This window comes from Leucopleurus acutus (assembly GCF_964270905.1).
Source record: "Leucopleurus acutus genome assembly, chromosome: 8".
NCBI lineage: Eukaryota > Metazoa > Chordata > Mammalia > Artiodactyla > Delphinidae > Leucopleurus > Leucopleurus acutus.
Window position 1 is genome coordinate 57,975,578 of NC_139151.1, and position 16,067 is coordinate 57,991,644.

The window sequence follows — 16,067 nt, forward strand, 5'->3', positions numbered from 1 at the left end:
CAAAAATCAATTTCCCAAATCTTCCTCTTTAAGCTTCCCAGGCCTTACCTCTGCAGCACGCCATTCACTAGACCCTATTCCTAGTCATTTCTCAATCTCTGGAGCCCATGGTTACTCTCTAAGCCCCTCAGCCCTCTCCCTCCTCACTCCTCCCCTTATTCCCTACCCTCACTTCTCAGCACATTCCTATCACCCCTGTCTTCTTGGCTGTGTTCTCCATCTTTCCTTAGGCCTGTTCTCCACACTTTCTCAGTACCCCTTAAGAGACTTAATCTCTAAGTCACTCCCTCACTCCCAGAATCTGCCTCTTACACCCCTAGGAACTCTCTCTAGAACCTTCTGCGCCCTGGTTGTCTTTTCCGCTCCAACCCTGCCTCAGGTGTTCTCTGTTTCCCCCAGCTGTTTTCTATTATCTAGTTCTCTGAGAAACTAGATAAATATTTTCTCCTCCTATATCTTTTCCAAGTTCTTCTCCTAATTCCCCTCAACTTTTCTTTCCATCGTTTCCCATTTCCCTCAACCATCCCTGGCAGATTTCCCCTCCACCTTTGTCACCGCTCTTCTCCCTTTTCTCAAACCTCCTCCACCCCTTCTCTGGAGGTGCCTCCTACATGTCTTAAACTATCCTCTCAGCTTCCTCAATCTTTGCCTCATTCCCTTCTCCCTCCAATACTATTTATCCTCCAATTTCCATTGACTTGGCGCCTCCCCTAGTCCCTAGATCTGCCTTCTATTTCATCTAAACGTCTCCAGGCCGCCGCCAACATTCTCTCCTATCCTTAGGCTCCATTGACGTGCCGTTCTAAACGCCCAGAGACACCATTCTCCAATGGCCGGGGCCTGGCCTCTAGGGAGAAGGGGTACGGGTTACGTACCCCATTCGCATCTTGGCTCCGCTCTGACTGCTCCCGCTGCCGGGTAGAGGAGGGCGAGGGGGCAGGCGGCCGAGGTGCATGCTCTTCTCGAGGGCCGACATGAAGGGGAGGCCGCAGGCAGTCGAACAGTAGCCGAAGCTTCGTCCCACGCTAAGTGCGGCCCAACCAGTCACACAGCTCGCTCCCCTAGCGACGCCCTGTCGCCTTTGGATAGCACCCAGCTACCAGCAGCACCGCCCACCGGCTCCGTAAGCTCCACCCCCTCGCCCCAGCGCTTCCACCGGAAGTGCGCACCAGCCTCCACAAAGGGAGCTGGGTAACGGAGTCTCTGATCCCCCAGATTCCAAGCGGAGAACTAGACGACCCTCGCCGGAAAGAGAAGCGTTACTGAAGGCAATGCACCCTGGGCAATGGAGTCCTCAAAGGGCTTATCGCTTTGCGCTTGCGCAGCTGGAGGCGACAGCGTCCAAACCCGCAGAGGTAGTGTAGCAAAGCAACCTGGGTGTTGTAGTCTATTGGCGGGAAGGAGTCTTGGCGCCTTCCTTTCTCATGGCTTCCTAGAGGCTGTTAAAGGAAGAGCCGCTTTCTTCCTGCCTCCCAAGCTGCCCAACGGCGCCGGTTGCCGGGGAACGCCAGCGCCGTGGGAGGGGATGGCGGGAGGGTACGGCTTAGGTGCTGGGGCCGGAGTTGAGTTGGTGAAGAAGAGCTGGGGGTCGTCATGAAACAACGGAAAGCCCCGGGGCCTGGGGGCGACGGTAGCCGCAAGAAGAGAGGTAATATGAACGACCAAAGGTTGAGGAAAGCGTAGTTGGGCGGAGTTGGGGGAGCAGGCCGCGAAGCATTCTAGGGAGACCTCCCACAGCAGCCTGTTAAAAGAAAAAAAAAAAAAGGGATTGCGGAGGGAGAATAACCAGGGAATCAGAAGGTTAAAAGGGCAATTGGCCCTCCCGCGAATGGAAAGGATATAGGGGCTGTAGTAGGGGGCAAAGCGGGTGAATAAATGGGACGAAGTGAAGGCTAAAAGGGAACCCTTACAGAGGAAGGGAACAAAAAAATTGTAGGAATGTTTTGTTTTGTTTTTAGTTTTTAAAAGTTGAGGTGTAATTGACATATAACATTATGTTAGTTTCAGGTGTGCAACATAATGTTTGTATATATTTCGAAATGATTACCACGTAAAATTAGCATCCATCACCATACATAGTTACAAACATTTTTTTATTCTTGTGAAAAGAACTTTTAAGATCTACTCTACAGCAACTTTCAAATATACAGTACACTATCATTAACTATAGTTACTGTGCTGTACTTTAAATCCCTATGACTTAGGGGTGTTTTTGATAAAAGTTAAATGTGTGGGGACGGGAGGGGAGAGGTATAGCTTTGCAGGTTCACATAGAACTGGAAGAAAAATAAGTTGGAGAGTATGTCAATAATCCTAATAGGCAAGGATCACGTTTTACACATTACTGAATCCCCAAGAACTAACACGAAGCAGGATTTAGTAAATGTTAATTGAATGACTGAAGCGTGAGAGTCATAAATCATGAAGGGCTACAGGTGGGAGTAGGGGAAAGATAGTTGAGGAGAGAGGAAGAAAGACTGGGGAGTGACAGTGTGGTAGGGTTGAAGTGGGGGGGGGGTTACTGTGAAGGATTTGAGGTGATGGAAGAGTGTGTAGCAAGAGGACCTCATCAGGTTAGTCTGCTCAAAAAGAAGCAAGCTTAAAAAAAAAAAAGAAGCAAGCTTATGAAGAGACCAGGGAAATGTGAGCTGCAGCAAGAACAGTCACCCTGGGAACCCAGGGCAGATCATGAAATGAAATGGAATCTCTACAGGGCTGCCTCAAAATAAAACAAAAAAACTGGGTGACTGCATTTTATAGTATAGGCAAAGAGGTATTAGGAGTAGTGATAGTGCATTAGGCCATTGGATTGAGGACTAAAGTTGCAGTCTGGGAATAAACCTTATCCAAACTGTTTAAAGATAACTAAGGCAGTTTTGAGGCAATGCCTTTCCTTCCAGGAATGAAGGGAGGATATGAAACAGAAGTGTGGAAGTGTTCAGTGCTGGTGCTGCCTATGTCAAACCAGTCAAGCATATTTGGTTGATAGGAGGAAAATCAAAATAGAAATAACGTAAGAATGTCCTCATTATACCACATGCATATACAGTAATACTCATGTACACACCTGTGTATAATTTTTATATTGAAACTAGTTATCCATAAAGATTATGGTGGGTCTTTTCTTCACTAAAGAAAACAGAGAGGCTGTTCACTTTAGAAATCCAAAGAATTAGTTATATAAATTCCTGATCTGATAGACTCCAGTATATTTTTTTCTTGTGAGGCATGACCACTCCCCAGGGAAAAGTGAGAGGAATAGAAAGGTGTGTGTAATATTGGAATGGCTTCTTAAATCTCCTCTAAGTCATGGTTAGAAGATACCGTGAATAGAAGACAATCAGGGTCATTAAAGGAAAGCTTTATAGAAAGCCATGATGAATTGCCTCATTTACATTTTATTATCTGTCTAAAAGCCAAAAATATTATGAACCCAGCACTGTGCTAAAAGATAATGGCATAATCTGAAGATGATAGTTTCTGTCCTCATTGTGTGATATCGGCAGGAAGAAAAGACACAGTTTAAGGTGGTCTTTCTTGAAGTGCTGAGTTGTAAAGTGTAGACTTCATTTGAGAACTGATTGACAGTTGTTGCTGTTTTATGTTTAGTGATGGTTTTAAAGTAAGAATTAGGTAAAGATAACGTATCTTAAAAACTGTGGACATTGAAATAATCAGAACAACAGTACTTGGAAGAAAAATTTCAACTACTTCATAGATTTTTTTAAACCTGTATACTGTTATCATTGTATTTGTATTTTTCATTTAACATCTTTCAGTTAAAGAGGAGTTTGTATTAGCATGTCTTAAGTTGGTATGTTCTTTACTTAAAATAACCTGAATCAAATCCTGAATACTAACTAGTTGTCAGGGTGGCTTAAGTGACCAGATAGGTTATTTTATGGTCTGGTTTGCTAGTTACTTCTCATGTATTAGAATAAATAGAGAGCTTCTCTGGTGGCGCAGTGGTTGAGAGTCTGCCTGCCGATGCAGGGGACGCGGGTTCGTGCCCCTGTCTGGGAAGATCCCACATGCCATGGAACAACTAAGCCTGTGCGCCACAACTACTGAGCCTGCACGTCCGGAGCCTGTGCTCTGCAACGGGAGAGGCCCCAACAGTGAGAGGCCCACATACTGCAAAAAAATAGAATAAATAGAATAAGCCTTCTCTCTGTAGAGATGAAAATGTTTGTGTGTTTTCATTCAAAAAGCAGATTATATGTTTTCTGTATTTAGACTAAATTTTGACTTAGTATTATTGGATTCCTCCACAGGTTTAAGTGACATTTCTCCATCTACAAGCCTACCACCCCTGGTTGAAGGCCAGCTACGCTGCTTTCTGAAACTTACTGTTAATAAAGTCATATGGAAGATTACAAAGCCTCCTGCTTGTGTACTTGTTCGAGTGAGATGGTGGGGAGAAACATCAGAAGGAACACTCTTTTGTCCCAGGGATACATTGCAGACCGAACCAAAAGCTGTGAGAACAACTACACGTTATGCTATTCGCTGTGGTCCAAAGCAGTTTACCTCTTATCTAACAGGTATGTTTTTGTCTTATCGTTTCACCTGTAGGCCTAATAAGAAGCATGTGATTATGTTGTTAACAATAGGTATTATCGTGTACTTAGTATCTATGGCATTGTTAATTATTGAGGAGTCAAAGAGGTTTTATAATAGCCACCATTATTGAGAGTATACTATGTGCTACCAGTTGATACATATTATTTCTAATCCTTAATAACCTTGCAAGATAGATATTTTCTCTGTTTTATAGACAATGAAACTGAGGTTCAGAGAAATAAAATGAATCCTCTATGAGGTTACATAGTTGACAAATGGCCAAACTAGGATTTGAACCCACTTCTCTCTGACACCAAAACTCATGCACTTGTCACCACACCATGCTTCTTTAAGGAATAACTGTAGTCTGTACTCTGGGACTTACATTATGCTCAAGGAAAGATGGTATAGATACAAAATTTATATGATACAAGATAATACATGCTAAATGCCAATGAGTGATTTAGTGAGTTAATAGTACAGGTTTTCAGAGAAGGGAGGATCCCTCTACTGGAACCAGGAGCTAAAATTCCTTCATTTCTGTTAAAGGAAAGCATTCTAAATGTACTGTGTTATTTCTCTATTCAGGTCAAGTTTTCATATAAACACATTTTGGATGGTAGACTTATCAAATCAATTCAGTTCAAGTCAGTAAAAATTAAGCATTTATCATGTAAATATTGTTGGGCTAAGAATACCGGAGAGCCAGAAGTGAATTAAAGATTAACTTAAGTTTGCATTCTTTCAAGAAGAAAATTTTGAAGACATCAAAATACAAAGAAAAAAAATTCAGTTATTCAAAAAATATGTATTGAACACTTAGCATGTGCTAGACGTTGTGCTAGACACTGTGGAGATTACAAAAATGAATCAAAAAATTTAATCAGAATGGTGTCTAATTCTAACTAAATGCACAAAGAAGTTTAGTTACAATAGTAGGTAGAAAGTGATAAGAACTTTTAAAAGATACACATAGATATTTCATTAAGAAAATAAATGAGGGCTTCCCTGGTGGCACAGTGGTTGAGCGTCTGCCTGCCGATGCAGGGGACACGGGTTCGTGCCCTGGTCTGGGAAGGTCCCACATGCCACGGAGCGGCTAGGCCCGTGAGCCATGGCCGCTGAGCCTGCGCGTCCGGAGCCTGTGCTACGCAACGGGAGAGGCCACAACAGTGAGAGGCCCGCGTACCGCAAAAAAAAAAAAAAAAAGAAAAGAAAAGAAAAGAAATGAGACATGGGTGAGCCTGGCTGTTAGTAAATAACCAACAAATGTTGGTACATTTCCCTTATTCTATATATGCACGTTATTTTATAGTCTGCAAAGCACTTTTATACCTATTAGCTCATAGAATTTTCAGAGAACTTGCATGATTAGGTAAGACAGGGACGGTGATATGTTAAGTAAGTTGCCTAAAGTCATATAACAAGCATTAAGCAGCTGCCATATAAAAGGATACTGTGCTATGTGTTTTACTTGCAATACTCCCATGCCTCACACAGCCATGATATAGGTATTATGATGCCTATTTTATAGACAGCTGTGGCTTACACAGAAGTAGCTTGTGAATGTTGGAGCCACAACACAATCACAAATCTTCTAATTGTAAACCCAATACTCTTTTCACTACAGCATTGAACAAAGGGTGAAAATGAACCACTTTCTCAACTTTGGTAAGAAAATGTTCAGAAGTTACACTGTCCTGAAATAATCTCAGATTGCATATGCATGCATTTTATTTCTCCTGCTGTAAATTAGGACCATGAAGGGGTTAAGTCTAAGCAACCAATTGACGAATACAGTTAAGGAGTTTATTTCCATTCCCTTTAGTTCTAAGTGCTCTCAGCCTTTCAGTGTTCCAGATATTATTAAGAAATAAGCAGTAAAATACTCCTGAGAGGCAGGAACCAACCCATGCATCTATACAAGAGAAGCCCTTTGTCCAGTTCAAAACTAGAAATGGTGAGAATTTTAAAACTGAGAATTTTTTTATTGTTGCTTTTTTATTTCAAAACTAAAGTCTGAGTCCTTGCCAAATATGTAAAAAATATATGTATACTCTCTCAAAGGTATTTTCCTTATCAAATACTTGATATTCTAAATATTTTTATGTAATTTTTTTCTCCATTCGAGGTATTTGTCATTGCTCTTCTCTAAAACTTTGTTGTTCTTTTGATCTTGGGTTCACTCTTCCCCACCCCCTGAATGATATGGTAAGTGCATAGTTTATTTGAAAATAAAATGATTTTTTTAAGTAAAAAAATTTTGTAATGTATATTCCTCTTTCCACTTCCAAAAAAACGTAAATGAAAAATGTCTGCCTATGTTGTAATTGTTTCTGATTAGATATGGCTGTGCTGGTGCTGGAAGTAATCACCAAACTTGAACATCTTCCGGTTGGTAGAGTTCAGATCAGTGGACTAGCCCAGCTTTCTCCAACCCATCACATCAATGGATTTTTTACCATTGTTTCACCAACATCTAAGAAACTTGGAGAACTCCAGGTAAAAATAGTATAATTCTCTGCTACATAGAATAAAACTTTGGGGGCACAAATAGTTGAGTCTGTTTGTAGAATGGGTAGGTACGTGACTCCCACATACCATGCAAATTCCCACTTCATGCTTTTGTTCATGTTTTTACCCAGACTGTCATGTACTTATTTCCCACTTATCCATATCCTCTTAGTTCTTTGCTGCCCATCTCAAGTTCCAAGAGACCTTCGCAGCTCCTACTGCACTCATTCTTCTCTTTATTTATTAATAAATGTACTCTTTATTAAATTTAGAATAACATGAATTACATAATCATTGTTCAGTTATAATCCTACATAGTCTCCAAAATTTTGTATTTGTAGTTTCCCTTTAATTTCCCTTCCTTTTAGTTTCTAGATTCCCTGGGAGAGAGGACAGTGTTTTCTACTTTCTTTGTTTTTCCCACAGCTTCTAACATAGTGCCAAGCAGTAATGGCTTGTTTGACTCATTTAAGTGGTATCTTAAATGAGTCAACAGACTACGATTTTAATATTGTTGAATAAACTGTTTTCATTTTTTCAGTATTAGAAGTGCATAACCAGTTGTTGATTGTTCATTCATTGATTCAGCCTACATTTTTTTGATATGCTGTTATGTGCCACTAACTTAAGATACAAAGATAAGAGATGGGCCTTTCAGTTAGTTTTCCAAAGTCAGGTAGGAGGAAATAGAAGAGAGTAACGAGTAGAATGCAGTGTGATATTGATACACATATACTATAGATATGTACAGGATGGTGGGAAAGAACATAGAAGGGTCTCTTTCTGAGGGAGACTCTGGGAGTTCTTCCTAGAGAATTCTGAATATTCAAATCCTTGAGAAATTTATACCTTGTCAAATGTATTCTAAAATATGTATAGAAATTTAAGCAGGTATTTAAGAAAACAGTTCAAAAAAGATGAGGAAAGAACATATAACATTACCAGATGTAAGAACCTATTATAAAACCACAAGCACATAATTGTCAAAGGAAGAGAATAAAGTTCAGAAATAGATTTAACTAAGTAAAAGAACTGAACATTTTCTATATTCTATTTATCATATTTTTATTTATAATATATTGAAAGATAGTGACACCTTATGGTGGTAACTTCATGGTAAAATGGGACTGGTTTACTCCTCCTTTTCTGATAATGGTACAGATTTGCATCAGACCTGCAAAAACAGTTTGGCATTATGTTTCAAGAGCCATAATAATTAGCATATATCATTTACCCTGGGGTCTTATATTAAGGAAATACCATAAAAAGAGAGGAAAGTTATATGCTTTAGACTGGTTATGGAAATGCACTTTTAATATTGAAAAAATGAAAACAGTTCATTCAATGATATTTAAATCATCTATTAGTGGAATATTTTGTTTCCATAAAAGATAAAATTATATAGTTATGATTGTGTAGCAACATGGAAAATTATTTTGGATTGATGACAAAAGAGAATTAAAATTATACCCACATATATGCATATGATTAATGACTGGGGAAGAAAAAACAAGGGAAAATAGAAACAGTTGGAGTGTAGAATTCTAGGTAGGTTTTTTCCCTATATAAAAAAATGAGATATAATTCATATGCCATAAAATTCACCCTTTTAAAGTATACAGTTCAGTAGTTTTTAGTGTATTCACAAGATTGTACAACCATCACGATTATCTAATTCCAGAGCATTTTATCACCCCAAGAAGAAACACTATACCCATTAGTAGTCATTCCCCTTTGTACCTTTCCCCAACCCCTGGCAACCACTAATCTACCTTCTGTCTCTATATATTGCCTATTCTGGACATTTCAAATAAATGATGTAGTATAATATGTGACCTTTTGTATCTGGCTTCTTTCACTTGGCATAATGTTTTCAAGGTTCATCCATGTAGCATGAATCAGTACTTTATTCCTTATTATAGCTAAATAATATTCCATTGTATGGATATATTATAGCACATGTTGTTTATCCATTCTTCAGTTGATGGACATTTGGATTGTTTCCACTTTCTGACTTTTATGAATAATGCTGCTATGAACATTTGCATACAAGTTTTTTGTAGGCGTAGAATTGTGGTCATATGGTAAGTATGTTTAACCTTGAGGAACTACTGGACTGTTTTCTAAGGTGGTGCATCTTTTTTCCTCCCTTATTTAAATGTCAGTTGATAAAATAATACTTGTATGTTTTTTATTTAAATGTCATTGGGTTCTTTAGAGAATTGTTTTAATAGAGCCTTGGAGACAGAGGTAAGATTTTGAAAGATTATGGAATAAGTAAATAAGTAGTAATTACAGTGAAGAAGTAGAAATAACAGTTAGAGATTTCTCTCTGTTTCCCACATAAATGGCAGCAAAGAGAGGGAGATGTAGTGTGACCTAATGGAAATAGCACAAGACTTGGACATGGAAAAACTGGTTATGAAAACATTTCTGGTGTTCATTTGTACTCTCTGAGCTTCAGTATCCTATTTTATAAAATGAAGACAATAACTTTTACCGTACGGCATTGTTGTAGGGATTAAATGACATGAAAAAAATATGGAAGCACTTAACATGGTACTTAGGCACATGACAGGGACATGCCAAATTTACTTGAATTGGAGAGGAAAGTATTGATAGTGGGCAACAGAATTGAGAAGTTTGTTGCTACTTTAGAAGAGGAGTTGGCAAACTTTGCCCAGTGGACTAAATCTGGCCTTCTAACTAAAAATGGTTTTTATATGTTTAAAGGGTCATTTAAAAAAAGAAGAATGTGCAATAAAGCCTAAATTATTTACCCTCTGCCCCTTTACAGAATGAATTTGCTGAGCCGTTTTTAGAGTATAGGAGACCTGATTTGTTTTGTAGACCAAGAGAAAAGCAAGTGAAGAAAGATATTGAAAATAAAAGAGGATAATTGAGCAAGTAAGGTCTTGGAGAGAATTAGATGGGAATGAGTTTCTATTAAGAACACAACTGATAGTGGTAAACTTTGGAATGGAGGAATTATAACAAGGAGGGAAAGAGGAGAAACATTTTGAGATGGATAACATTGAAGGAATTCATGCTGATAACTTTTTTAGCAACATTTATTTTTTTGGCCACACCGCATTGCTTGTGGGATCTTAGTTCCCCGACCAGGGATTGAACCCCAGGCCCTTGGCAGTGAGAGCACGGAGTCCTAACCACTCGACCGTCAGGGAATTCCCATTAGCAACACTTATTATATGCATGCCTACCACATATTAGGCACTACATGTTTTATTTCATTTAATTTTTTTTTATTAAATAGAGATAGATATGCAAAAGAATATCTTAGATGTATAAGATATAAAAATAACCATACTGTGAACACCCATTGGCTCGTCAACTAGGTTAAGAAATGTTAATAGGAAAAAAAAAGAAATATTAATAGAATAATGGAAAGAAACCAGGTTTAGAGATTCATCCATATTACTTTGTGTATCAATAATTCCCTTTTGCAGAGTTGTGTTCCATTACACAATTTTCATCCATTTGTCTTGGATGAAACCAGGCAGGTATCCTTGCCTTGTTCTTGTTCTTGGGAGGAAAGCATTTGGTCTTTTCACTATTAAATATGGTGTTAGATGCAGGTTTTTCATAGATGCCCTTTATCATTGAGAAAGTTCAAGTTTTCTGAGAGATTTGATCATAAATGAGTATTGAATTTTATCAAATTCAACTGTTGCTAGAGGTTAGAGGTGAGAAGAGGGCATGACTACAAAGGGAGTTTTTGGGGGGTGATGGAAGTGTTCCATACCTTAATTATGGTGGTGGTTACATGGATCTAAACATAGATTACAATTCATAGAAGTGTATATTTACAAAAATGTCCATTTTACTGTGTTAAATAATTTTTTTTTTAATGTAACAGATCAAATGTGATGATAAACAGAAGTTGTCCCTCTACCTCTTGTTGGGACATGGCTGGGGACTTTGCAAACTGGAGCACATACCCTGACTAAAGCCACTAGTCTACTCCAGCTAATTTTTGCCACAATGGGATGGAAACCCAGCATTGCTGGATCTTCTGATTTTTCAAGAGAAGCCAGAAATTCAAATTTTTACATAAAATCTGTTTTCTTAATCACTGTTAAATAATTTTGAAATCTTTTAAAATGCTATATTGACTAGCATAAGTCCGAAAAATAGACATACTAATATGTTCTCTCCAATATCAGATGTTATAAATGTAGTAGATAATCCCAGAACTCCCCATTTTATATTAAAATTACTTCTTTTTAAATTCCCCTAAAAGATACTCTGATCCTTTGGGTCAGGTTCCATGTTTTATTCATCTCTTTGCCCCAGGCAGGTAGCACAGAGCCTGGCACTGAACTAGTATCAACAAATATTTGTTAATTGAACACAGGAGTTAGGCCAGCACCTATATTTTGATTGTAAGGTGGGTGTGGCGGGTAACTGGACTTTCTTTTTCTTTCTCACTGGTAGTAAAGGCCTTTGAGTTGTTTTGAGACTAGTTCCAATTTGCTTAGGGATAAAGCAAAACTCTGGCCAGCCAGCAGGTTATTGTTAAGGCCAGGGACTCAGCCTTTATTCTCAGTGTCTCCTTTGTTTCTAGAATAAAGTGGCAGTCTTTTGGCAAGTGATGAATGGCAAGGGACGATTTTCTGACACTTATATTTGGGCAGCCAGGATTTTATGTGATCCTCTTATAGCAGTGGCTGCACAAAGTATTTATCCCACTGCATTCCGGTCATTTGTCTTTGTAGAAAATCTTAATGATGAATAGATTTAAAGGACTTTATGCTACCTAGTTCATGAACAAAATTCTCCTCATCAAGACTCAAGTGTGTTTATTGAGTCTATGCCTTGGCAGTTTCTCCACATAGATTATTCCATTGACCTTCCCAGAGACTTCTTAAAATATTTAACTGCAATCTTTCATTTTTGTCTTAGGCCATTCATCATTATGTGACTCTCTTTGGCTACTTGAACAATTCCTTCTGCTGTCTGTGTCATTGTAACTGAACTTTCCACACTGCTCTTCTTTTCTTTTGGAGTACATTCTTCAATTTCTTCTCTAAAGTTTTGCTTTAGGCTCTGTTTTATTTTTTATTCCTACAGTAGGCTTTTCTCCATTGGGCTTTTCAGAGACCTGGAAAGCATTTTAGTAGAGTGCCTGAATTCAGAGGAGTTGGACGATAAAGGAAACTTCACGTAATTACTTTTCATTTTAATGTTCCTCCCTCTTCACCCTGCCTCATCCCCAGCATAGAACTAGGGCCTTATTTTTCTCAAATAGCTAGCAATAAGGATGCAACAGGTGCTATGTCATTCTTTTATTTTCAGACCATTAGTCATTATTATGCATACTTGTACACTAAGTGTATACTTACACTGATTAGTCTACAGAAAAATGAATAAGACAGTTCATGCCTTCAAGGAATTCATAATCTGATCAGGATAACAAATAAACTGGAAGTACAAATACCTCCTTTAAGCCTCTGCTTTTTTTTTTAATCTTCAAATTAGGATAATATACTTTCCTGACAGTTATATCATCACATCAGCTTCTCTGTGTGAGGAACATAGCACACTTTCTGGCCTATTGTGAAGTGTTCAATAAATAGTGGTTATATTAATGGATAGATACAAAGTAAGTAGAAACATGAAAAAAGGAGTGGCCATAACATCTCTGCCTGGACACAAAGAAGTTTTCACAGAGGAAGTAATGCTGGAGGAAATTTGCACATGAAGGCATAAGGGAATGAAATATAAGGTACATTTAGAAAACTCTAAGTAATTGGTATATCCAGGAGAGAGAGATGGAGGAGAGGAACACAGTGAGAGATGAGGCTTCTGAGGTAGGCAGGAATTTGAACTAGATCCTATAAGGGGCCATTAATTTATATTAGAGAGTCTTAAAATTAATCAATGCTATAAAAAAAAAAAAAAGACTTCTGATACATTACATGTCCCTTTCAGGTCTCACTTGCCCTGGAGCCTTTGTCAGAAACTTTTGACAGCTACACTCCTCTTCCTACCACTGACATGACAGAAAATGTGCTTTTATCTGAACAAGGATTCAGAGAATATACTGAAGCAGGCAATACTCAGTTTCTGGTTCCTTCAAGGCCTCAGAGGATCCCTACCACCAAAATTGATGGAAAAGAGTTAGCAGCCAACAGCAGTAGGTCAACCACTCCAAGGTAATTACCACACCTAATACCAGTCAGACTGTCTGCTAACTCCCAGTGTACTCATAATTTCGGTCTTTCATTTGTGGTTGTGTAGAAGGTTAAAGGTAGTCATTCATTCAGCAAATAAGTATTAAGTGCTCAATATGTTTCTGGTCCAGTACCAGTTGCTGGGCATAGAAATTGATAAGACACAATTGCTATTTTTGAACATTGCTCACAATCTAGTGAGGAGGCCAATATACAGATAAGTAAGTATGTCTAAGTCACATAGAGATGCCATGATAGGTGTACATGAAGGGAAAGAGGGAAAAGGCAGTGTTTTGTGAAATGGAATGAAGATTTTGATTTTAAATAATTATCAGACGTTTGCTTTGTGTCAGGCTCAGCACTGAGCTCTTTATTTCATTGTCTCACTTTAGCCAAACCATACAATGATAGGTAAAACATCTATTATTTATTTAATTTGGGAAATGAAAAACATATTTACAAAGCCTGAGCTACACTGCTATATACCACTGATCCACTTTCTTTCTCTGACAAAGTGGAATGTTACCATAATGGATAATATACTGCTGAAGTTCTCCTTTATTTTAAAACAGGGGAAAGGACCACTTGTACTTTGCAGAGAACTCTGATACAATAAAGGACTCTTTCTTTGGACTACGGCACCATCTTAATTCAGGACAGAGTTTAGAGTCTATGACTCTGAAAGGCAAAGCCCCACAGAAGCAGATGTCCCTTCTCAACAGTTCTGAATTGCGGCCTCAAATTAGGACAGTTGCCAAGAGTCACAGTGACTCATGCATTCTTTCTTCAAACAACCCTCCTACCAAGAACCTTCTTTTAGGTATGTATATATTTGTGAACTGAGACTAAGCTATATTTATTGGGATTAGTCTGCTCATTAGGCAACCTACAAAGAGAACCAAGACTTCTGTTTGAACTAAATAGCCAAATGCAAGTGAATATCTTACTAGAGTCCAGAATTTCTAACCTTTTAAGGGCAACTCTATTAAACCACTGAGTTTCTTCTAAATAATTACTGGGCACTTATAATTTTAAGTTTAGGGAAGGAACCATTTAAAGTGAACCTGGGTATGGGAGGAAAGCCTTTATCATAGAAAAATATTAGTCCTGATTTTTTTCGAGATAATTCAAAGCAAATAAGATTTTTGTCTCATCATCAGAATTTACTTATACCATTGTTCAGAGACTAGTACTAAACTTGTTTCATATTCTGAAAACTGTTGTTTTCAGTGGGAACATTCAGTGCACAGAAACTGCTGATCTTACGCCTGGGTATTAAATATGACTGACAGCCAAACAGAAGTAGAAAGGAGTCGGTTTACCTGTGTAAGGGCTTACACTGAAATTTAAAAAGGAAATAGGAAAGAGGTTGTATTACCTCATTTTAGGTAGTGGTATTATATGAAAAGCAATTTTGGTACCTTATGTTACACTGTAATGGTCAACCATATATCTCTGTGACATCAAGAGCATGACATAAATTTGTCTCCATCCTCACAAGTAAAATTTCCAAAGTAGAATATCTGCAGCTTTAGTAGAAAAGTCTTTTAAATTAAAACTACTTGGACCTCTGTGGGGTCATGATCCATAGACTAAGCAAGTCTTGCCTTATCTGTGGAGCTGAACAGGGGTAATGCGACCATTGTCTGTTGTCCATAGTTCATTTCCTCCAGGATGTTTCTTTCCTCAGATTGTGTTACTCTGAACCATTTTATTTTTTATTTACCAAAGTACTGTACTTGGCTATTTGCAGTGTTTTCAAAACCAAATGTTTCTTTTTGTGTGTTTTTAATCTTCAATACTTGGTGCAATAGAAGCTGCAAAGATGTGCCACTTTATCTATGAAATGGAGTTTTGTATACCAATAAATTCTAGTTTAAAGACCAAAAAAAAAACTACATGGATACAAAATTTACATTAGTAAGGATTTTTTTTAATGAAGAAAGACATTGTGTTAATATTTTTTCAACTAAAATGTCTATGATCCCCTAGTTTAAAAAATATACTCTGATTATGGTACGTTAATTTTATTTTTTTTATTTATTCTTTTACTTTTTTGTTTTTGCATGCATTGGGTCTTCGTTGTTGCGCATGGGCTTTCTCTAGTCGTGGTGAGCGGGGGCTGCTCTTCATTGTGGTGCGCAGTCTTCTCATTGCAGTGGCTTCTCTTGTTGCGGAGCGCGGGCTCTAGGCGCATGGGCTTCAGTAGTTGTAGATGGCATGCTCTAGAGTGCAGGCTCAGTAGTTGTGGTGCACAGGTTTAGTTGCTCCACGGCATGTGGGATCTTCCCGGACCAGGAGTCAAACCCGTGTCCCCTGCATTGGCAGGCAGATTCTTAACCACTGCACCACCAGAGAAGTCCCTATATTAATTTTAGACTTTAATGCAACCCTAGGCTACATTAACAAGAAAGAAAATTGCCTGACTATACTCAGCACTTGTCATTCTCACACCTGGAGTATTTTGTGTAGACCTGGGCAGCAGACTTTGATAAAATATTTGTTTACTCATTAAGCAGTTATTTATTCAGCACTTACTAAATGTCTGGCAGTCTTCGAGGTGTTAAGAATATAGCAATTTAAATTTATTTTTTAAAAAGGCACAAAATCCTCCCCTACGGATCTTATATTCTAGTAGGAATACCAATGATAAATTAGATAAATAAGTAAGTATGTGGTGTTAGATAGTGATAATGGCAATGGGAAAAAAATGAAGCAAGGAAGAAGAGAGGATAGAATGCTGTTTTATGTATGTTGGCAAAGGAAGGCTTCTTTCTTTTTTAATTTTTTTTATTT

At 38.2% G+C, this 16,067-nt stretch overlaps 2 protein-coding genes across 2 annotated transcripts in view; one reads left to right on the forward strand and one right to left on the reverse strand.

Annotated features, from left to right (window-relative positions):
* The window catches only part of PPME1 (protein phosphatase methylesterase 1), a 76,119-nt gene extending 75,059 nt beyond the window's left edge, over positions 1-1,060 (reverse strand). The window contains exon 1 of the mRNA XM_082844351.1: positions 876-1,060. Coding sequence (XP_082700477.1) covers positions 876-976 — 101 coding nt within the window. The 5' untranslated portion in view covers positions 977-1,060. The remainder of the gene's footprint in view (positions 1-875) is intronic.
* A 427-nt stretch (positions 1,061-1,487) lies between these two features.
* C2CD3 (C2 domain containing 3 centriole elongation regulator) overlaps positions 1,488-16,067 on the forward strand; it is a 127,279-nt gene continuing 112,699 nt past the window's right edge. The window contains exons 1-5 of the mRNA XM_082845335.1: positions 1,488-1,648; positions 4,275-4,544; positions 6,908-7,065; positions 13,030-13,253; positions 13,844-14,091. Of these exons, the coding sequence (XP_082701461.1) occupies positions 1,594-1,648; positions 4,275-4,544; positions 6,908-7,065; positions 13,030-13,253; positions 13,844-14,091 (955 nt within the window). The 5' untranslated portion in view covers positions 1,488-1,593. The remainder of the gene's footprint in view (positions 1,649-4,274; positions 4,545-6,907; positions 7,066-13,029; positions 13,254-13,843; positions 14,092-16,067) is intronic.